The sequence below is a fragment of the Culex quinquefasciatus genome, chromosome 1 (genome assembly GCF_015732765.1).
Source record: "Culex quinquefasciatus strain JHB chromosome 1, VPISU_Cqui_1.0_pri_paternal, whole genome shotgun sequence".
NCBI classification, from domain to species: domain Eukaryota; kingdom Metazoa; phylum Arthropoda; class Insecta; order Diptera; family Culicidae; genus Culex; species Culex quinquefasciatus.
Genome location: NC_051861.1, coordinates 111,584,081 through 111,608,326, shown reverse-complemented (window position 1 = coordinate 111,608,326; position 24,246 = coordinate 111,584,081). Strand labels below are relative to the sequence as shown.

Genomic DNA, 24,246 nt, shown 5'->3' with positions numbered 1-24,246 from the left:
CGCTGACTACACTGCCAAATTTGGTCAAACTCGAATTTACTCAAACATTAGTAAGAAAAAACTTTCTTAAATTGACAGCCCTTATGGGATTAAATGAAAAAAACACCCAAAAGAACGCTGGAAGAAAAAAGGACTAAGCTGAAAATAGAAAAATGGGCGTGGCCCAATGCATTCCAACTGATTACAATACATTTGGGAAACATTTGTTTTAAATGCTTGTAAAAAGAATAGAACAACTTTTAGTAAAAGTGAAAATACACAGAAATGTTCACCAAAAGTTGCTCTACTTGTTGGTGTACTTGGGTTTAGTAAATTACAAGGAACAATCCAGATTATCCAGCATCATTCATACACGACCACTTATTAGGTTTAAAATGGGTATATTTCTCCTATTTCCGAATTTTAAAAAGTTATGTCAGAAAAATATGTGTTATTTTAAATCAAAATTTAGCGAATTTGTCAACTTTGTTTTATGTATAGTCCAGACTCGATTATCCGAAGCCTCGATTATCCGAAGTTTCGATTATCCGAAGATTTGTGTGGGACTTCGGAGAATCGAATCACGACAAAATTTTTTCGTATTTTTTTCTATTTTCTTACTTTAAACATCAAATTCGAATTCTGCGACCCCATTTAAGTCAAATTTAAATGGAAAAAAATATATATATTTCATCACCGCCATTTTGGCCGCCATCTTTGAATTATAAATCAAATTAGCTTAGTTTAAGGGTCATACGAAAGCTCAACAACCAAAAGTATGACAACGATTTTTTTTGAGAATAGATTATCCGAAGTTTGTATTACCTGATGTGAAATTTTGCCAAGGACTTCGGACAATCGAGTCTGGACTGTAATTATATTTTACACGCATTAATCCAAGTGAAAATACACAAAAGAGGTGAATTCATTAAAAAAAACTTTTTGCGTGGAATATCACAAAAATTGAAAATAATTTTCACAAAATACCATATTATTTCAGAAATAATCAAATTTTAATGAAAAATAAGATATTTTATTAGTATGGTATTTTGAGAAAATTTCGGTTTTTTACAAAAAAAAATAGTAAGTAAAAAAACAAGCAAAATTCCGCTTCCGGTTTCCCCCAATACACATATTACAAATTAGGAAAATTTGATTGTTACGGGAAAAATATGGTAATTTGTGAAAACGTTGGTTTTTTAAATTAAAATTATTTGTAAGAGCGGAAATGCATATAAAATTTCTCTTCGTTTGCTATCTGTGTTATAAATTATATTTTTATTTAGTGTTTTCGAAAAAAGGTATTTGAAAAAAAATAGTATTTATTACAGTTTTTTCTTGAAAAAAAAAAAAAAAAAACTCAAATACGCTTTGTTTGATACCCATATTGTAAATATTGAAAATTTTAGTATTTTGAAAAAAATACAGATTTTTGTAAAAATTTGAGTTTTTACAAAAATAACTGTAATGGAGTAAAAATGCATACAAAATTTCACATCGTTTGGTATTAATATGGCAAATCAAGAACATTTCAGTTCATTCGATAAATATGGTATTTTGTGGAAGTTTTATTATTTTATAAAAAAAAACTCTGATAAAATGAAAAAAAAGACATAATGACATTTCACTTCGTTTGAAACCCATATTGTAAATTATAACAAATGTGTATTTTCGAAAAACACGAAATTTTGTAAAAATATTTAGTTTTTTACATAAAAAACTCTGATAAAGTTAAAAATGCGTACACAATTTTGCTTCATCTGTTACTCATATTGCAAATTATGTAAATTTGAGTATTTTAGAAAAAATCGGTGCTCTGTGAATATTTGAGTATTTAAAAAAAACTCTTATAAAGTGAAAATGCCTACAAAATTTCGCTTCGTTTGGTACTAGTTTGACAAATAATGTAAATTTTAGTGTTTTCGAAAATTACAGTATTTTGTGAAAATTTTAGTATTCTATAAAAAAATAAATAAAAAAAGTGAAAAACGTACAAAATTAAGTTTTTTTTATTGATTTTTTTTATTTTGAAACTTACATCCAGGTTTTTAAGCGAAGATGGCGTTACGAATGGTGAACGCCCGAAATGTCAAAACTACGCAGCGGTATCAACAGAAAAGTGTTATTTCAAATAAGCGTGTAAGTTATTTTGGAATTCACTTTATGAGTATATTCATTTCAAATAACTAATTTCTGAGTTGTTTTTACTAAAATTTTGCCAAATCCGAACGTACATAGTAATGTTGTTGTTCGTTTTTTGGCTACTCAGGGAATTAATTTTGAATGTTTTCGTTTCACTTATTTCTGGTTAATTTCATCCGTGTTTGGCTAAATTTTACTCGAATGTAGGTAAATTTAGGTTTTTAAAATCTTTTAAATTTAAAGACTTGAGAATTTAAGATTTTGAAATGAGCGTGGAATCCGATTTGCTGTAACAAACGTCAACTTGACAGCTGTGCTGAAAGTTCTTTTTTTGTTACATTCAAAAAAAGCGAATAATCTCGAAACCCCGTCTATGAGAGGTCATCCAAGCCGGCCACGCCACACGTTTGCAGAATCAGGGGCCAACCCGACCAGGCCTGCTGGGTTTCCAGTGATATGATGTTTGGATGTTTGTTGAAATCCGCTCCCGGCGGTCTCTTCAGCCCCATCCAAATTGGGATCGCATTTTTTTTTTGAGGTTGGAATTTGAACCTGCCAGAGAGCGGGTATTCCAATCAAAACATTGAATGCAGCTGGATATCGATTTTTCTGGTGTAACAATTCGGTTGATGAGCCCTGGGAATTCCCCGGCAGCTGAAAACGCATTTTTGGCGGAACGAATCGGATCAAAATCAAATTAATGGAATTTCCTTCCTTCGGAAGTGTTGCCAGCGCGTCCGTTCGTTCATCCACAAAACAGATGTCGCTGCGCGCAAAATGGAGGCCGGCTTCCGGTTCAGCTTCCGTGACTAGCGAGAATTAAATCGGCCATTGTTGGGACTAATGCCTTTTTCCCCTCGGACCGCTCCCGTCTCGTCGGGACGGCCTCCTCCTCCATAATCGCACACAAGCACAAACGCAACAACGAAACCCTTTTCAACGATAACTCAGCCTGACGGTGGGCAATTTCATTCCAGACGCGCAGCACTTGCCCCACTCATACTCAATTACGGACATTGTACGTCGCGCGTAGCAGGCGGCGGGACGGGACATGAAATTGGATCGGACGGGTCCCAGTTGGCCATGGTGGGCGGGATTCGCGGGAGATTGGTTCAGGCCCCCGCGGGATGCAGGGGGCTTTGACCTGTTGCGAGGTCGTTGTTTTGGCAGCACTGCTGTCAAAACAAGAAGAGGTTGGTTAGCTCCAATTGCGCATTTTTTTACTGGGATGACGTTTGACATTTGCGCTGCCTACTTGGACCTGACAAAAGAGACACAGTGCTGGCAGTGAAGTGACCGCGGTCAACAAAGTAAACGGCCAGCGCCGGTGACAATGACTGATGAATATCGATTGTCTTTTCTGCAAAAAGGTACAAACCACAAACCTAGCGGAACAATGTGAAAGGACCTAAAAGATGAAATGTAAACAAACCTAACTGACGTGAGCAGAGCAGAAAGGAATATTTGTTTACACTTCGTCTTTGGGCCCTTTTACATTGTTTTGCTCGCCTTCTCTTTCTTCTTGGACAGTTGGAGGAAGGGGGACAAAAAAAAAACTTTTTGTTTGCTTCCTGTCTCTCTTGTGGCGACTGTGTAAAAGGGGGGTTGATAAATGATTTCCTCCACGTGACACGAACCGGGCGAATATCGGGGGCTTTTGTCTGAGTGTTGTTTGTGGAAAACAGCTGTCAGTTCTTCTTAAAAAAAGAAGAAAACAGCTAAATTTTCAAAAAAAAAAAAATCACACCAAACTTCTTTAACCGTGCAAAAACTAGGTCACGTGGTGGCGATGGCCCCTGTGGTAAAACGCCTCACGTCAACTGACGGATGGGTCGAAAATGGAGCCACCTTCGGGTCGGGACGAAAATAGAAACAACAAACTTCCGGACTGCCGACGCTACCGGTCAGCCGGAAATGAACAGTGTTTTCACGGCTCACCTTTGCTAGGTATCAAGACGAACATTGTTAAATTTAGTTTAGGTTATGTTTTGGAGCTGTCATTTGACGGCTTCTTTAAATTTTTTTACTTATTAAAAAAAGCGCCCAAAAAAAATTCATTTGCCCGATTTTTATTCCCATCTGACTTTTTCAACACTTTTCATTCCTACCTTTCCCTCGTGGGTGAGCCCAACCCGGATGCGGCGCCACCTACTTGGATGGACATCCGGATTCAAGTGCCAACAGCAGAATCCAATTAAAATCAATTCAATAAAACGTTTCGTTTCGTTTGTCCGCAGCAGAAACTTCTCCTGGTGGAACTTTTCAGAGTGGCGTTTTGAAAATTCTTAAAATCTGACAACACTGTCAAACTTTAAAGCAAGTCTGGCAACACGGTAAAAATTCAAAATTACGCCATTTTCGAACGCCACTCCAGAGTGACATTCATGAATTTCAATTTCAAAACTGTTTCAACAGACAAAACACTGACCAAGTCTCGAAAGGTTGTAATCAACTTATCACTTGCCCCCGTATCGCACTCCATCTTTGAGCAAATAGTTGAGCTTTGCTGGGAAAACGCATCCTGGGCATCCGGATTAGTTGCGCTTGTACACGACGTCGTACTTGATTTAATTGTTTTAATTAGTATCATTCAAGCTGGACGTTTTGTCGGGGATTGTTGGCTTTTATTACACGGAAAGAAGTTGCGTCACAGATTTTAACGTTTAAAATTGAACAATTTAAATTTAAATTTAACAAAAACTAGCTGACATCGTAAATTTTTCAATTTTTCTGACATTTAATCAGTTTAAGAATAAAAAACAAGCGAGATTGCAAGCAACCAAAGATTCAGAATTTTTTTCTTAGTAATTCGAATTTTTTTTAATGATTTCAAATAAGTAATAATTTGAAAAATCTTAATAAATTTAACATTTTTAATAATTTTATATTTTTAATTATTTGAATAATTTTGAAAATTCAAATAATTTGAATGATTTTAATAATTTTAATAATTTTAATAATTATAATAATTTCAATAATTTTAATAATTTTAATAATTTAAATAATTCAAATAATTTAAATAATTTTAATAATTTAAATAATTTAAATAATTTTAATAATTTAAATAATTTTAATAATTTAAATAATTTAAATAATTTTAATAATTTAAATAATTTTAATAATTTTAATAATTTTAATATTTTTTATAATATTAATAATTTTTATAATTTTAATAAATTTAATAAATTTAATAATTTTAATAAATTTAATAATTTTGATAATTTTAATAATTTTAATAATTTTAATAATTTTAATAATTTTAATAATTTTGATAATTTTAATAATTTTTAATAATTTTAATTATTTTAATGATTTTAATAATTTGAATAATTTTTATAATTTTTATAATTTTTATGATTTTTATAATTTTTATAATTTTTATAATTTTTATAATTCTTATGATTTTTATTATTTTAACAATTTTAATATTTTTTTTAATTTTTAAAATTTTTATAATTTTTATATTTTTTTATTTTTTTTAAATTTGAATAATTCCAATAATTTTAATAATTTTAATAATTTTAATAATTTTAAGAATTTAAAATTTTTTAAGAAGATTAAGAATTTTAAGAATTTTAGGAATTTTAAGAATTTTAAGAATTTTAAGAATTTTAAGAATTTTAAGAATTTTAAGAATTTTAAGAATTTTAAGAATTTTAAGAATTTTAAGAATTTTAAGAATTTTAAGAATTTTAAGAATTTTAAGAATTTTAAGAATTTTAAGAATTTTAAGAATTTTAAGAATTTTAAGAATTTTAAGAATTTTAAGAATTTTAAGAATTTTAAGAATTTTAAGAATTTTAAGAATTTTAAGAATTTTAAGAATTTTAAGAATTTTAAGAATTTTAAGAATTTTAAGAATTTTAAGAATTTTAAGAATTTTAAGAATTTTAAGAATTTTAAGAATTTTAAGAATTTTAAGAATTTTAAGAATTTTAAGAATTTTAAGAATTTTAAGAATTTTAAGAATTTTAAGAATTTTAAGAATTGTAAAAATTTTAAGAATTTTAAGAATTTTAAGAATTTTAAGAATTTTAAGAATATTAAGAATTTTAAGAATTTTAAGAATTTTAAGAATTTTAAGAATTTTAAGAATTTTAAGAATTTTAAGAATTTTAGGAATTTTAGGAATTTTAAGAATTTTAAGAATTTTAAGAATTTTAAGAATTTTAAGAATTTTCAGAATTTTCAGAATTTTAAGAATTTTAAGAATTTTAAGAATTTTAAGAATTTTAAGAATTTTAAGAATTTTAAGAATTTTAAGAAGTTTAAGAATTTTAAGAATTTTAAGAATTTTAAGAATTTTAAGAATTTTAAGAATTTTAAGAATTTTAAGAATTTTAAGAATTTTAAGAATTTTAAGAATTTTAAGAATTTTAAGAATTTTAAGAATTTTAAGAATTTTAAGAATTTTAAGAATTTTAAGAATTTTAAGAATTTTAAGAATTTTAAGAATTTTAAGAATTTTAAGAATTTTAAGAATTTTAAGAATTTTAAGAATTTTAAGAATTTTAAGAATTTTAAGAATTTTAAGAATTTTAAGAATTTTAAGAATTTTCAGAATTTTAAGAATTTTAAGAATTTTAAGAATTTTAAGAATTTCAAGAATTTTAAGAATTTTAAGAATTTTAAGAATTTTAAGAATTTTAAGAATTTTAAGAATTTTAAGAATTTTAAGAATTTTAAGAATTTTAAGAATTTTAAGAATTTTAAGAATTTTCAGAATTTTCAGAATTTTAAGAATTTTAAGAATTTTAAGAATTTTAAGAATTTCAAGAATTTTAAGAATTTTAAGAATTTTATAAATTTTAAGAATTTTAAGAATTTTAAGAATTTTAAGAATTTTAAGAATTTTAAGAATTTTAAGAATTTTAAGAATTTAAAGAATTTAAAGAATTTAAAGAATTTTAAGAATTTTAGGAATTTTAAGAATTTTAAGAATTTTAAGAATTTTAAGAATTTTCAGAATTTTCAGAATTTTAAGAATTTTAAGAATTTTAAGAATTTTCAGAATTTTCAGAATTTTAAGAATTTTAAGAATTTTAAGAATTTTAAGAATTTTAAGAATTTTAAGAATTTTAAGAATTTTAAGAATTTTAAGAATTTTAAGAATTTTAAGAATTTTAAGAATTTTAAGAATTTTAAGAATTTTAAGAATTTTAAGAATTTTAAGAATTTTAAGAATTTTAAGAATTTTAAGAATTTTAAGAATTTTAAGAATTTTAAGAATTTTAAGAATTTTAAGAATTTTAAGAATTTTAAGAATTTTAAGAATTTTAAGAATTTTAAGAATTTTAAGAATTTTAAGAATTTTAAGAATTTTAAGAATTTTCAGAAGTTTAAGAATTTTAAGAATTTTAAGAATTTTAAGAATTTTAAGAATTTTAAGAATTTTAAGAATTTTAAGAATTTTAAGAATTTTAAGAATTTTAAGAATTTTAAGAATTTTAAGAAATTTAAGAATTTTAAGAATTTTAAGAATTTTAAGAATTTTAAGAATTTTAAGAATTTTAAGAATTTTAAGAATTTTAAGAATTTTAAGAATTTCAAGAATTTCAAGAATTTCAAGAATTTTAAGAATTTTAAGAATTTTAAGAATTTTAAGAATTTTAAGAATTTTAAGAATTTTAAGAATTTTAAGAATTTTAAGAATTTTAAGAATTTTAAGAATTTAAAGAATTTAAAGAATTTGAAGAATTTTAAGAATTTTAAGAATTTTAAGAATTTTAAGAATTTTAAGAATTTTAAGAATTTTAAGAATTTTAAGAATTTTAAGAATTTTAAGAATTTTAAGAATTTTAAGAATTTTAAGAATTTTAAGAATTTTAAGAATTTTAAGAATTTTAAGAATTTAAAGAATTTAAAGAATTTAAAGAATTTAAAGAATTTTAGAATTTTAAGAATTTTAAGAATTTTAAGAATTTTAAGAATTTTAAGAATTTTAAGAATTTTAAGAATTTTAAGAATTTTAAGAATTTAAAGAATTTTAAGAATTTTAAGAATTTTAAGAATTTTAAGAATTTTAAGAATTTTAAGAATTTTAAGAATTTTAAGAATTTTAAGAATTTTAAGAATTTTAAGAATTTTAAGAATTTTAGAATTTTAAGAATTTTAAGAATTTTAAGAATTTTAAGAATTTTAAGAATTTTCAGAAGTTTAAGAATTTTAAGAATTTTAAGAATTTTAAGAATTTTAAGAATTTTAAGAATTTTAAGAATTTTAAGAATTTTAAGAATTTTAAGAATTTTAAGAATTTTAAGAATTTTAAGAATTTAAAGAATTTAAAGAATTTAAAGAATTTTAAGAATTTTAAGAATTTTAAGAATTTTAAGAATTTTAAGAATTTTAAGAATTTTAAGAAGTTTAAGAATTTTAAGAATTTTAAGAATTTTAAGAATTTTAAGAATTTTAAGAATTTTAAGAATTTTAAGAATTTTAAGAATTTTAAGAATTTTAAGAATTTTAAGAATTTTAAGAATTTTAAGAATTTTCAGAATTTTAAGAATTTTAAGAATTTTAAGAATTTTAAGAATTTTAAGAATTTCAAGAATTTTAAGAATTTTAAGAATTTTAAGAATTTTAAGAATTTTAAGAATTTTAAGAATTTTAAGAATTTTAAGAATTTTAAGAATTTTAAGAATTTTAAGAATTTTAAGAATTTTAAGAATTTTAAGAATTTTAAGAATTTTAAGAATTTTAAGAATTTTAAGAATTTTAAGAATTTTAAGAATTTTAAGAATTTTAAGAATTTTAAGAATTTTAAGAATTTTAAGAATTTTAAGAATTTTAAGAATTTTAAGAATTTTAAGAATTTTAAGAATTTTAAGAATTTTCAGAAGTTTAAGAATTTTAAGAATTTTAAGAATTTTAAGAATTTTAAGAATTTTAAGAATTTTAAGAATTTTAAGAATTTTAAGAATTTTAAGAATTTTAAGAATTTTAAGAATTTTAAGAATTTTAAGAAATTTAAGAATTTTAAGAATTTTAAGAATTTTAAGAATTTTAAGAATTTTAAGAATTTTAAGAATTTTAAGAATTTCAAGAATTTCAAGAATTTTAAGAATTTTAAGAATTTTAAGAATTTTAAGAATTTTAAGAATTTTAAGAATTTTAAGAATTTTAAGAATTTTAAGAATTTAAAGAATTTAAAGAATTTAAAGAATTTAAAGAATTTAAAGAATTTAAAGAATTTTAAGAATTTTAATAATTTTAAGAATTTTAAGAATTTTAAGAATTTTAAGAATTTTAAGAATTTTAAGAATTTTAAGAATTTTAAGAATTTTAAGAATTTTAAGAATTTTAAGAATTTAAAGAATTTAAAGAATTTTAAGAATTTTAAGAATTTTAAGAATTTTAAGAATTTTAAGAATTTTAAGAATTTTAAGAATTTTAAGAATTTTAAGAATTTTAAGAATTTTAAGAATTTTAAGAATTTTAAGAATTTTAAGAATTTTAAGAATTTTAAGAATTTTAAGAATTTTAAGAATTTTAAGAATTTTAAGAATTTTAAGAATTTTAAGAATTTTAAGAATTTTAAGAATTTTAAGAATTTTAAGAATTTTAAGAATTTTAAGAATTTTAAGAATTTTAAGAATTTTAAGAATTTTAAGAATTTTAAGAATTTTAAGAATTTTAAGAATTTTAAGAATTTTAAGAATTTTAAGAATTTTAAGAATTTTAAGAATTTTAAGAATTTTAAGAATTTTAAGAATTTTAAGAATTTTAAGAATTTTAAGAATTTTAAGAATTTTAAGAAATTTAAGAATTTCAAGAATTTCAAGAATTTCAAGAATTTTAAGAATTTTAAGAATTTTAAGAATTTTAAGAATTTTAAGAATTTTAAGAATTTTAAGAATTTTAAGAATTTTAAGAATTTTAAGAATTTTAAGAATTTTAAGAATTTTAAGAATTTAAAGAATTTAAAGAATTTAAAGAATTTAAAGAATTTAAAGAATTTAAAGAATTTAAAGAATTTTAAGAATTTTAAGAATTTTAAGAATTTTAAGAATTTTAAGAAGTTTAAGAATTTTAAGAATTTTAAGAATTTTAAGAATTTTAAGAATTTTAAGAATTTTAAGAATTTTAAGAATTTTAAGAATTTTAAGAATTTTAAGAATTTTAAGAATTTTAAGAATTTTAAGAATTTTAAGAATTTTAAGAATTTTAAGAATTTTAAGAATTTTAAGAATTTTCAGAATTTTAAGAATTTTAAGAATTTTAAGAATTTTAAGAATTTCAAGAATTTTAAGAATTTTAAGAATTTTAAGAATTTTAAGAATTTCAAGAATTTTAAGAATTTTAAGAATTTTAAGAATTTTAAGAATTTTAAGAATTTTAAGAATTTTAAGAATTTTAAGAATTTTAAGAATTTTAAGAATTTTAAGAATTTTCAGAATTTTAAGAATTTTAAGAATTTTAAGAATTTCAAGAATTTCAAGAATTTTAAGAATTTTAAGAATTTTAAGAATTTTAAGAATTTTAAGAATTTTAAGAATTTTTAAGAATTTTAACAATTTAAAGAATTTTAAGAATTTTAAGAATTTTAAGAATTTTAACAATTTAAAGAATTTTAAGAATTTTAAGAATTTTAAGAATTTTAAGAATTTAAAGAATTTAAAGAATTTTAAGAATTTTAAGAATTTAAAGAATTTTAAGAATTTTAAGAATTTTAAGAATTTTAAGAATTTTAAGAATTTAAAGAATTTTAAGAATTTTAAGAATTTTAAGAATTTTAAGAATTTTAAGAATTTTAAGAATTTTAAGAATTTTAAGAATTTTAAGAATTTTAAGAATTTTAAGAATTTTAAGAATTTTAAGAATTTTAAGAATTTTAAGAATTTTAAGAATTTTCAGAATTTTAAGAATTTTAAGAATTTTAAGAATTTTAAGAATTTTAAGAATTTTAAGAATTTTAAGAATTTTAAGAATTTTAAGAATTTTAAGAATTTTAAGAATTTTAAGAATTTTAAGAATTTTAAGAATTTTAAGAATTTTAAGAAGTTTAAGAATTTTAAGAATTTTAAGAATTTTAAGAATTTTAAGAATTTTAAGAATTTTAAGAATTTTAAGAATTTTAAGAATTTTAAGAATTTTAAGAATTTTAAGAATTTTAAGAATTTTAAGAATTTTAAGAATTTTAAGAATTTTAAGAATTTTAAGAATTTTAAGAATTTCAAGAATTTCAAGAATTTTAAGAATTTTAAGAATTTTAAGAATTTTAAGAATTTTAAGAATTTTAAGAATTTTAAGAATTTTAAGAATTTAAAGAATTTAAAGAATTTTAAGAATTTTAAGAATTTTAAGAATTTTAAGAATTTTAAGAATTTTAAGAATTTTAAGAATTTTAAGAATTTAAAGAATTTAAAGAATTTAAAGAATTTAAAGAATTTTAAGAATTTTAAGAATTTTAAGAATTTTAAGAATTTTAAGAATTTTAAGAATTTTAAGAATTTTAAGAATTTTAAGAATTTTAAGAATTTTAAGAATTTTAAGAATTTTAAGAATTTTAAGAATTTTAAGAATTTTAAGAATTTTAAGAATTTTAAGAATTTTAAGAATTTTAAGAATTTTAAGAATTTTAAGAATTTTAAGAATTTTAAGAATTTTAAGAATTTTAAGAATTTTAAGAATTTTAAGAATTTTAAGAATTTTAAGAATTTTAAGAATTTTAAGAATTTTAAGAATTTTAAGAATTTTAAGAATTTTAAGAATTTTAAGAATTTTAAGAATTTTAAGAATTTTAAGAATTTTAAGAATTTTAAGAATTTTAAGAATTTTAAGAATTTTAAGAATTTTAAGAATTTTAAGAATTTTAAGAATTTTAAGAATTTTAAGAATTTTAAGAATTTTAAGAATTTTAAGAATTTTAAGAATTTTAAGAATTTTAAGAATTTTAAGAATTTTAAGAATTTTAAGAATTTTAAGAATTTTAAGAATTTTAAGAATTTTAAGAATTTTAAGAATTTTAATGAATTTTAATGTATTTTAAAATTTATAGTAATTTTAAGAATTTTAGGATTTTTTTTGTCTAATCTAATCTAATCTAATTTTAAGATTTTTTTTGTGAGACAATTTTTTAAGTCTTTTTCGGTTTCAATTAATTTTTAAAAGAAACTAATCGATTCGTCAAATCCCTCCAGACCATCACGTCACTTGACCACACTCACACACCCACAAGTCACGTCAAGTCAGGTCGTTTCAATTTATACCCCGCACATTTACGGTCAACTAAAGTGCCACTCTGGATGCTCGGACGGCTTCACTTTGTTGACCATCTTCTTGTAGACGGGAATAGGTATTCCGGGGGGAAATGGACCTATTTTGGTCGCGATTTTTATTTTCGTCGCATTTCAAACTAATCCCGAAAGTTTTTTCGATAAAAGTTTGTGAAAATGCCAAATTTTCCAAATAGGTCCAAAATAGGTCCAAAACAGGTCGAAAAAAGATCCTCCCCCTGCCTTCGGCAGTAGTTTGTTTTGTTATGAGTGACTTTCCAAACAGCACGAATCGTATTTTCTCGAGAAAGTGACTCCTCAAGTGTGTGCGGAGCATCAAAGCAGGCTGACCTTTCTGAACGGACGGGGTCGGGGAGGTCGATTTGTGTTCGATGTCGGAGTGCAAGACTGCCCACGTGGGACCAATTGGTCAATCAAATGTCTTGTCCAGGGGTAGTGGTGGTGGTGCTGGTAATATTTATTGCACTCTCGTCTATGTTTAGGACGGAGCCAGGAACAGGTCCAGGCCACACACTTTTCAATTTACTTTGCTGTTCATTAGTTGTGTGTTGGTTTGCTGACTTTATTATGCATTCTGTGGAAAGAGTGATGGGAAAATTTATGACGTTTATTGATGTGTGAAATTTTATTCGATGGAATCCTGTTGAAACAGGTCGTTTCAGTTGAAAATGTAGAACCGACATCAACTCGAATTGGCTCGATGTCAAACAACCTTGTATGGAGCACTTCCATTCGAGCAGTTTTTGCTTTTTTCTACAATGTATTTCTTATGGAGCGAACTGTCAAAAACTGCTCGACTGCGGGAGCTCCATTGACAGCTGTTTGTTTACCAAGCGAAAAAGTGCACGGTGACACGGAAAGATCATTTTTTGGGTTAAAACCAATACTTTTTACAATTTGTTTTAAATTATTTTTTAAAGTCTCCGACAAAACTGCGCTGTCAATCAATCTAAAAGATACAATCCAACATAGAGGCATAAATTTTCCGATAATTGAAAAAAGGAAAAAGAGAAGTGGTGAAGTGGACAAAAAAATCGATTAAGTCTTTTCAATTAAGATGCAGCCATTTTTATCAAACCGTCAGTTGGATTCTTTTCAGCTACTTTTCCACAGCCCTCCGTCGTTGCAATTTCAGCTTTTCCTGTCGGTCGAAACTGATTTATGCCGTTTGCAGGTTCGTTCTTGTCCAGAAGAAGAGAGAAGAAATAATGTCGAGAAAGCTTGAAAAAAAGTCAATTTATTATCCTCCGAGTCGACAAAAGCGCGCTCGCGCGCCAGTGTTCCCAGCTCGTGACTTCACTTGCATAGTGATTCACTTTTTTTTACGCTGCTAGACTTTTTCATCATCATTCAACAACTTTGAATACAGTTTTTTTTGATAAATTTTTTGTGCTGTAATTTTTTTTTCTGACAACACTGTTAACTTTTTGAAATTTTCAATAGTTTCTTTTTAAACGGTGCCAAAAAACGGCAAACCTCCCCTAATTTCGTGTACTTTCCCTCATTTTTCAACTTTTTTCCACTCCGTCGGACATCAATGATGAATCGAAAGCCGCAGCATGCCTTGATTCCGAGAGCAAAAATGAACTAAAGAATTCCCAGGACGGAGAGCAGGAAAAATCGTGTTTCCCTTCGTAGGAGGCCTTTGAGAGGAAGCTTCCATTCAGCAAGTGGACACAATGCCACTAAAATAGTACCACCAAGTTGCACCGAGCCGTGCTGGGAACACTTTTTGCTGTCGGATCATGTCGAGTTAGGTTTCGAATGATTCAATTTATTGTCGAGGAAAGTCCATAATTTCTAGCGAATGATAACATTTCTGTCGAAATCGGCTTCCGAAGTCGTAAATTAACTAAACAAATGAAAATTACTGTATTAGATTGCAATTTTTGAAAAACTTCTAAGGTGAAAAGCCATCTAGTCAATTTAATTTTATGTCGGCCTTACAAGCAAAATCTTAGCGAATTTTCTTACAGGGTTGTTGTTGTTTTTGTTGGTGTTTTTATTTTCAACTGGAAATCCAAAATAAAACAAATATGTGATTCATTTTTACCCAGAATCTGTCTACACGCACGTTCAAAATCACTCAGTTTCCGTCAAAACCGAACTTACTCAGAAATGAGTAAAAGGGGCATCTGTCAGATTTGAGTGAACTTCACTTAGAGTTCAACAAAAACTGAGTGTTATTCACCCAGATCTTAGTGAAATTCACTCGAATCTGACAGATGCCCCCTTTACACATTTTTTAGTAGGTTCGATTTTGATTTAAACTTAATTATTTTGAACGTACGTGTAAGTTGTATGCACGAAGTGATTTGTTTACATTTTTTCAACTCCACCCTTTAAAAATGCATAACAAAAATTGTTGCACTTAACTGAAATTTGATAAAACACAAAATAAATTTGATTTGTGTGAAAAACATCCAAATCTGAGTTGGAAAGAACACCTTTAGCAGTCATTTCTGAGGAGGTTTGATTTTGACAGATTCTGAGTAAAAATGATTCAGAAATGTGTTATTTTCGATGAGTAAAACAAACAAGATTTTTCCGCCTCAAGCTGTCAATCAGTGGCATGCAAAATGCTGACAATTTAATGTCACAAAAGTTTGTATTTTTGCCACTCGAATTAGCGTATTTACTCTGTAATTTCATCCGGTGTATTTTTGCCTAAACATGGGAATTTCCGATGAAAATTTTTCCGGAAATATTTACAAATTTTGTTCGTTTCCAGCCTAATTACTCAAAAATGGATAATTATAACATATCTTATTAATAGTTTAACCAAAAAGAAGACATTCTAGGCAACAGAACGGTTCCTAGAAAACTTTAGACATTTTTTCCAAAGAGGACACACTGGAATTGGAATTGGGGTCATTTTTCCAGCATTAATAGTGAAAAATCTCACTTGCAAGTGCGTAGATTATTTTCGAAAATTCGGGCCCAACTAAATTATTGCTCATAAATTATCCGCTTCAAAAACAGCTTCAAATTGCACTTGAAGTTTCTCCCTTCTTGCAAGGCAATAAAAAAGGCTTTAAAATTTTGAGAAATGCCAAAGCAAAGAGAAAACTCAAAAAAAGGTCACCCGAAAAAAGGGCAAAAAGGGACGCAATCGTGTCGTCAAAACCCATCTGGAAGTTGCATTTCCACCGGCTGTGAACCAGGGAAAGTGGTCGATAATTGTAAAACGCTTGAAGTTTTATTGCAGTTTGACATGTTTGGGCGCTTGCTCAATTATCGAAGCAGGCTGTGAAGGGAAATTTGAAGGACGGTTGAGTTGAAAAAAAAAAAAAAATGGAAATGTTGTCACTCAGCGTGGTGTTTGAGTTGGGTTTCTCAAATCTGGATTTTTTTTTTTTGAAAAGGTCCAATAAATATCTAGAAGTCCAGAAAACTTACAGATTGCCTTGACTACACTGAAAGAAACCAACATAGCAAATTCAAATGCTTTTCCACGTGAGCTGCTTCAAAAACCTACACGATGAATTCATATGTTTTTCCTTTGACCCTTACATTATTTTCAGGTCATATGGATGTGATAATCATTTGAAAACAGCTGATTGCTAGCGGAAACCATTTCATTCTTTTTTCGCATGGTGTTCACGTTGGAGTCAAGTGATTTTCTCTTGGATTGGCCCCATCAGTCTTTTCCTTGATAGTTAGGTGGAAACCACGTTAAAATTGTATGTTTTGAATTTGAAAGTCAAGTGTCTTATTTTTTCGGAAATTCATTGAGCAAGATGGCGAGAAGGAGAACGGCACGTTCAGAGCTCGTCCCGAGCCCCAAGAGTTTTAATTTGTTAAAACTAGGATTTTAATATTAAAATTCATGAAGAATCGGAGTTGATAACGGTAAGCATATTGATTATCAAAAAAATGCTAAAATGACAACTTTTTCTATATCATTTTTCTCAGATAATCGATTTCTGGAGTATCCAGTCCGCAGTGAACCGACTTCGGACAAATCTTTGAGAGTGCACAGTGTCCAAAAATGCCCGAAGGAACATTCGGTGGCCAGTGACTGAGGAACTGCAAGCGTAGACTTAACAATGCGGCAACGCAAGAGATTTATTTGAGTTTTTTTTATTTATTTTGTTGTGTTAGTGTGATCCAACTGGCTTTGCCAAGATGTGTTTTTGTTTTGTTATAATAAAAAAAGATAAAATGTGATAAATAAAATACAAATTTTGAAAATGAGTGTTGTCTTTATTCTTTTTTAACCTGCAGAAAAACAAACATTTTGGGGTGCTATCCATTTCATCTTCAAAAGAATTTCACGTGACATGCATGTGTGATTACATGTGAATTTCGCGTGTTTTTCATTTAATTTCGATGAGAATTTCACTTGAATTTACCGGTGCACGCGATGAAAATTTTCTATGTGATTTACACATGATTCTCACATGACAAGTCGAATGGGGCAGATTCATGTGGAAAACATGTAACATAACTATGTGCCTTTCTTTCAGTGTAGGTATTTGTGCAAATTTTCAGATGCTTTCCAAAACAAAGCAAGTTGACAGTTGAAATCAGTCGCTACAGCGCGGATTCGCTAATTTAAACAACTCGATGCTTGAAATGTTCGTTAAAAAACACCTGTCAAACTGATGTTTGCATTTAAATCCCATTGTTCAAACCATTTCCGAGCTCATGTTTGTGTGCATTTGGCAGCTGTCAGTCGTTCATAAGCAGTCCATCGTTCTTATGTCAGGGAATGTTTACATTAAGAACGATCAGAACGGAATGTTAACAAATGCATATTGGTCTTCTTTACATTGTTTTGATGGAAATGTGATTTATTGAATTAGTTTTTAACAGTTTTGCCGGTAAAAACAAAGTTTTATTACTTTTCAGTACAGAGCATTTGCAGGAAGTGTAGTTGAACAATCGAATAATGGTTTTGTTTACCATTGGCTAATGCGTCCATTAGAAAACTAATCTAAGAATTGGTCTTACAGGTCGGATTCGGTAATCCGAATTTCCTTCATTCGAATGCAGTCGTAATTCGCAATCAAACGTCAAAAACCTGTTGTCAAGGAGATGTTTACTATTCAACCCCATTGTTTGCCAATTTCCGACCACGTGGTTTTGTGCGTTTGACAGCTGTCAGTTGTTCCAATAGAGTAATCTACGTGCGTATGTATTGCGTATACGTACACGAAAATAAAGTGAGGTTAAATTTTGTCAGCCAGCAAAATCAAGTGCTGCGCTAGTGTGCGTACGCGAAACGTCATAAAGCTATATAGCCGAATCCGGAATCCGTTTAATGTAACTTCAAAAGTAAACATTTTATTAGATTTTGCCAGAATTAAATAGTCCACCCTTCTTGCAGCAGCGTATCAAGTATCTCAAACCAGATCTTTCAAATTGCTTTTAGGAGTGTTTATTTAGCATTAGTCTCACTATCTGAATCTCATTAAATTGCAAATTGCTCTACTCGCATACTCACTTACACTGTTAAAAATAAATGTTTTTTTGACAGGTGGGCTCCTTTTCAAATTTAATTTTGCATCGAAAAAAGTATAAGGCATAAACACGATTCCTAATTTTTTATGTATTTTTAACTGTCCTTTACTAAGATTACTAATTTATCTCCGGCCATTCCAGGAAAACTTTTCGGCATAAATTTCACCCCTTTCTCCCCTCACACGTCTCAAACACTCTTTCCCCTGGAAATTTCCAGTGAACATTTCCCACCGCCTCTCCCCGGTGGCCATAAAATATTAAACTAAAACTTGCCCCCAAATTGCTAAATTGCCCAGGCTTAACTCGCCATCTCTCACACCGCTCGGGCATAGCCTGCTACGACCATCGACCGCCCGCCGCCGCCATCATTACTAATTAAGGGGAACCGAGGGCTTCAAACTGTTCACTCTCCTTAAACAACGATAACTACAAAAGCCTTTTCACTCAATTTTATCCCCGACCCACCCCGTTCCCTCACTACGGCTGGCAACACTGCCGTCAAATTCGACGGGGGACGCCATAATTTATAGCTTGAAAAATGGTGTCAAATTTAAGGTGGTAATTTATTTCGAGGCGTTTTGGAGACTCTTACTGGCAACTGGATCCTCGGCAGAGACTTGCGCTAATTGAGTGTGCACACTGGCAACCGCGGCAGTAATCCACTTCACTTTAGGAGGCTTTCGTCGGCCATCTTTGTTTCGCACCTTGAGAGTGTAGCAATTCTGTTTCTAAAATTCTAACGTTTTAAAAATTTTACTAATTTTTTTTTTGGAAATTAAAACATTTTAAAAATCTAATATTTTGAAAAACTTCAAATTAAAAAAAAATAATTCTAAACCTTTCAAATTTCAAAATTCTAAAAAAAATGAATTCTTTAAAAAAAATTTCAAATTTTTAAATTTTTAAATCCTGCGATTCCTGAAATCAAAATCTGAAAATTACAAAAATTACACAAATTACACAAATTACAAAAATTACAAAAATTACAAAAATTACAAAAATTACAAAAATTACAAAAATTACAAAAATTACAAAAATTACAAAAATTACAAAAATTACAAAATCACAAAAATTACAAAAATTACAAAAATTACAAAAATTACAAAAATTACAAAAATTACAAAAATTACAAAAATTACAAAAATTACAAAAATTACAAAAATTACAAAAATTACAAAAATTTCAAAACAAAAAAAATAATAATTCTGAAGTTTTGCTTCTCTTGTTTTCAAAAGACAGATGAAATGAGAGCCCGATGTCAAGCATACATTTAACAAAGGAAAGGCATTTTTCACGATGACAGCTCTTTGTTTACATCACTACACTCTTATGTGATTATACTCATTTTCGTGTAAAATCATTGTACTTTAAAAAAAAGTTACTTTGTTGTTTATTATAAAAATAAATCTGAATTTATTCAAATGAATTTAAAAATTACGTTCTTCTCATTCACTTCAGCAACTCTAGCACAAAAAACACCGGCAAAACGACTGCAATTCCCACGAATCCGTACCACTGGAACATGAAGTAAAGCAGCACCAAGCACACCGAAATCAGCGTCCATTCTTTCACTTTGCTCGCGAGATCCGGTTCCGGCTGGAAGCGTACGATTTCAACGCGGCTCTTGAGCTGATTCACGACCTGCTGGGACAGCCCGGAAGTTTGGCACAAGTCCAGCTGCTCCAGGGATTTGCAGTGCAGGTTAATGTGGTGCAGCGAGGTGTCGGAAATTGGACATTTGCGGATCGTTAGTTTTGTTAGCTTTGGCAGTCGTTGGCAGAATTTGTGCACGACGCGATCGTTCAGGAACTTTACAAACTGTGCGTCGAGTTGTTCTAGTTTTGGCAGATAGCTTAACAGTTTGATGAGAGCAGCTTCCGGGATGTCCATGAAGGTCAATTCCAAGTACTTCAGATTACTGGCGTCGAGTTCGGCGGGGTCGTTCCAGTTCGGCGTCCAAACTTTGTGCAGTTTCAATCGCTGAAGATTTGGCAGCCGCTTCAGGGCCCCCAAAAGGTCTGTCCACCGGCCAAACTTGCATTGGTCCAAGGTAACGCTCGTAATTTGGGGATTGTTCGTGAAAAACTGGCACATATCACCGAGGGGTATCTTGAAGGAGTTCAGTCGAAACTCCCGAAGTGCCGGACAGTGGAACGTGCCCAGCTTGGTGATCTTTTGCGTACCCTTGAAGTGCAACGGTCCCTCCATGGAAACGGCCTCCAGTTGCGGGATGGCGTCCAGAAATGACGGTACAAGCGCCGTCGATTCCCACTCGAACCGCACCGAGAGACGCCGCAGTTTGGGCAGCAGGGTGGCAATTTCGTTGAAGGTCTGTGCGGGGTGGGAGGAACTGTTTAGGTTGTGTAAATTTACGGACCCACTGAAAAAAACATGGTGGAGATTCTTTTAACTCAAAATGAGCACTTTCCCATCAGAGTGTTGCGAAAAGATTAAGTTGTCACTTTTTTCGCACAAAATTACTCAGAATTTGTCGATTTGCACTTTGTTTTCACCATGACACTCTGACAAAAAATCAATCATTTTAAGCTTAATTTTTTTTTGCAATTATTTTTTCAGTGGGTCCAAAATACAAAAACAAAAATTTGAAATTTTCTTACCAAATCCGTCGCCGACAGCTCGGAAATGTCCAACTCCTCCAGCGCCGGCTGCAACTTGCAGAATCCCAAAACTGGCGCTACGCCCCGGCCCCACGAGTAGGCGGCGCGTTTCAACCGCAGCCGTCCCATCGTCGACAGGGCTTCCATGAGGGGCGCATCGAACGAAGCTCGCAGCTCTTCCAGCGTGCCCTCGGTGTCCTTCACGGCCCGGATGAGTGATTCGGGTGACATTTTACACGACGTTCCGGTCGGGACTGCGCAGTTGAACGCCAACTTCTTCAGCGGCGACCGCAGCTTGCAAAACAGGTTCAGCAGCTCGGGATCCGCCACGTTGAGCAGCGTCAGCTCTTCGAGCTGTTCCAGCTGGAAGTCGACGACGGTGCTCGCAAAAAATGGCGGATGCTTAACACCGTCGAGTACGAGCCGCTTCAAGTTCGGCGTCCGACGCAGCATGCCCAGTAGCGTCGAAATCGGCACGAAACAACGCTCGAGACTCAACCCGGTCAAGTTCCGGCCGATCTCGGGCCACCACGGCTCAACGGAGCTGATCTTGCACGCGTAGAACTTGGTGCCGCGGGCCGCGGGTGGAACACAATTCGGTCGGAACTTCGCGTCAATGTTGGTCCCGTTGGGGAATCTCAGCGTGACTCGCTCCATCAGCGCGGAATCACCGTCTACTAATCGTTTCCAGTAGGCGCAGGTCAACCGGACGCGGCGGAGTTGCACCACGGTCAGGTAGTGGAACACGCGGCACCACAGCTTGGCCGGAAGAAGATCTGCGACGGGGTTGAGGACTACGGACGCGGTCATGGCTGATCTGGACGAAGGTCGGGACTGGACTGGTGGCGATTGAATTGAAGTTGGAATTTGAGCTGGTTGGTTGAACGTTCTAGGCAATTTTGATTACCTTTGCAGTCTACAATAACTGTGTGCAAAACCAAGTCTGAATTGTGTATCATGCGATCTTGTGCTGAGGCAGCTCATTGTTCCGAAACAGCTTTGTTGATACTTTGCTGAAGTATCAGCCGAGAAGCAAGTTTGTTGCCCCTCTGTGTAACAATTTACAATTAGTTTTCGAGTCTTGAACTTCACTCACATAGCTTTTCACGTAACTTGATCGTGAATATTTGTTTGAGTGTCATACACTCTGACTCGTATGCTGTCAAATATTCGTACAAGAATTTTGACAGCTGGAACAAGTTCAAGGTGATTTGTTTTCATTTTTTCGAAGCAAACAAAAAATACAAAAAATACAAAAAATACAAAAGTTACAAAAATTACAAAAATTACAAAAATTACAAAAATTACAAAAATTACAAAAATTACAAAAAATACAAAAATTACAAAAATTACAAAAATTACAAAAATTACAAAAATTACAAAAATTACAAAAATTACAAAAATTACAAAAATTACAAAAATTACAAAAATTACAAAATTACAAAATTACAAAATTACAAAATTACAAAAATTACAAAATTACAAAAATTACAAAAATTACAAAAATACAAAATTACAAAATTACAAAAATTACAAAATTACAAAATTACAAAATTACAAAATTACAAAATTACAAAATTACAAAAATTACAAAAATTACAAAAATTACAAAAATTACAAAAATTACAAAAATTACAAAAATTACAAAATTACAAAAATTACAAAAATTACAAAATTTACAAAATTTACAAAAAATACAAAAATTACAAAAACTACAAAAATTACAAAAATTACAAAAAATTACAAAAATTACAAAAATTACAAATTACAAAAATTACAAAAATTACAGAAAATACAAAAATTACAAAAAATACAAAAATATGGCTTTCTTTTCAGAAATTTACAAACACATTCAAACTATGTTTACCTGGCAGCTGGGGGTTTGTTTGCATCCGATTTGCTATCTCTTTCAAGAAATCTTTTTTGACAAGGGCTTCTAGCTGTTTTTTTCCTGACTGACCGCCCGATATGTCAGCCAACATATTTCGCAGGGCTGTGACAGCTCGAGCTTGATCATTGTTTGCATCAGGACACTGTGATGAGAAGTTCACCATTTTTGAGTTAGGGGAAATATGCCCATTTTAATCACTCTAAGCCGTTCGACCAATTCTCATCACTTTTGCCGTTTTCCGCTATAAAATCAACATTTTCAGATGTATCAACAATGGAGAGTTGCTTGCTCACTTTTGTTTGAGCTATTTATTGCTTTGGAACCGTCAAAAACACTTTATGAAAGCTGTAATTCATGATCAAAGTGCTGATAGGCCGATAATAGAAATAGGCTGAGAAAGGGTATAGTTCCCCTAAATTACATTTTTTTCATTGGGACTAGAAAGTCTTATTTGCAGATGACAACAAATCAGTGACGTTTCAGATAAAAAAATGATAAAGACATTTTTGAAAATGGCACAATTTTTTTATTTATTCTTCAGCAACTTAACTGTAATACCCAAACAGACCGTACAGCTTCGCCATGATGTTCTCACACCAGTCAAACTTGCCTCTTCTTAGATCATAACGCTGCGCTCTTAATTGCATCCCTCTAACAGTTACCGGTCCAAACTTATACTTTAGAACCACCAGCGCGGGAAGACTCTCGGAAACATGGCGCAACGACGCCTTCCAATTCGAGCACTCCCAGATCAGCAACCTCCTCATCCGCGGAAACAGTCGAGGCAACTCAAGCACCACACCGTCGTCCACTACCGGCATGTGGCACAAATGGAGCTCCTCCAGGGCTGGGAATGCGGACAACAGTTGCACCAGTTGAGCCTTTGGGATTTGCATGTTCCACAGGCGCAAACATTTCGTACTGTCGTTGACGACCCAACGCGCCGAATCCGTCCAGTTTGAAACCGTGACCGTGTTCAAGGTCAACCGCTTCAGCGATCGCAACGCGTTCAGGCCGTCGACAAATTTGGACCACTGGGGGAAAACGCACTCCTGCAGTTTCAGGGTCTCGATGTTTCGCGATCGGTTAAGCAGCTTCCATGCGTCCTCTTCGGAATGGAGAATCACCCAGCTTAGCTGAAGAGATTTTAGCTTGCGGCATTGAAAGTCGCCGAACGATTCAATCTGTTGAAAGTCGCGGCCACCTGGCGAAACAATCAGCTGTTCCAAGTTTGGCATAGCTGACAGAAAACGCGGTTCTTGGTGTTGAATTCCGTCCAGGTTAGTGATGAGTTGTCGCAGATTTGGCAGCAGTTGTCCAATTTCACAAAGTTGCTGAAAAATTTGAGATGAAAAAGTATGGTGGATGATTTTTAAACCCGCATCACTCTCACGAAAAACAACTCATTTCAAGGTAAAACTTATGCGCACCATATTTTTAACAGTGGGTCATGACATAAACTGTGTCAACTCACCGAATCATCCAACCGTGAAACGCGAACGTCCAGGATCTGCAAATCCGGCTGCATCCGACAAACGTCCAGTATGATTTCCGGCTCCACGCGGTTCAAATTAACCGCCCGTAGCTTCAGCCGGTCCATCGCCAACAGGGCCCTCCCGACAGCGTTAATGGGAACAAAAAGCTCTTCCAGCGTCCCCTGGACGCCCCGCACCAGCTCTATCACTTCCCGCTCGGACGGCACGGATTCACGAGCGGAAAACGCAAACGACTTTAGCGCGGGACAGGCCGGCCGAAGAACGTCCACAATCCGCGGGCCGTTCGTCATCCCGAGACTCAGATATTCCAGCCGGTTCAGCTGAAAGTCAGCCGCGACGGCGTCCTCCAACTCCAAGTACTGCATTTTGTCCAGCGTGAGCCGTACCAAGTTCGGCGACTGCCGGAGCATGGCCAACAG

At 30.4% G+C, this 24,246-nt stretch overlaps 2 protein-coding genes across 15 annotated transcripts in view; one reads left to right on the top strand and one right to left on the bottom strand.

Annotated features, from left to right (window-relative positions):
* The window catches only part of LOC6051312, a 171,506-nt gene that overhangs the window by 10,903 nt on the left and 136,357 nt on the right, over nt 1-24,246 (top strand). The window lies entirely within an intron of this gene.
* LOC119767911 lies at nt 19,231-21,425 on the bottom strand. Its single transcript, XM_038257872.1, has 2 exons — nt 20,441-21,425; nt 19,231-20,153 (listed from the first exon to the last, which is right to left on the bottom strand). Exons 1-2 carry the CDS (start codon nt 21,248-21,250, stop codon nt 19,272-19,274), a joined length of 1,692 nt encoding a protein of 563 aa, XP_038113800.1. The 5' UTR covers nt 21,251-21,425; the 3' UTR covers nt 19,231-19,271.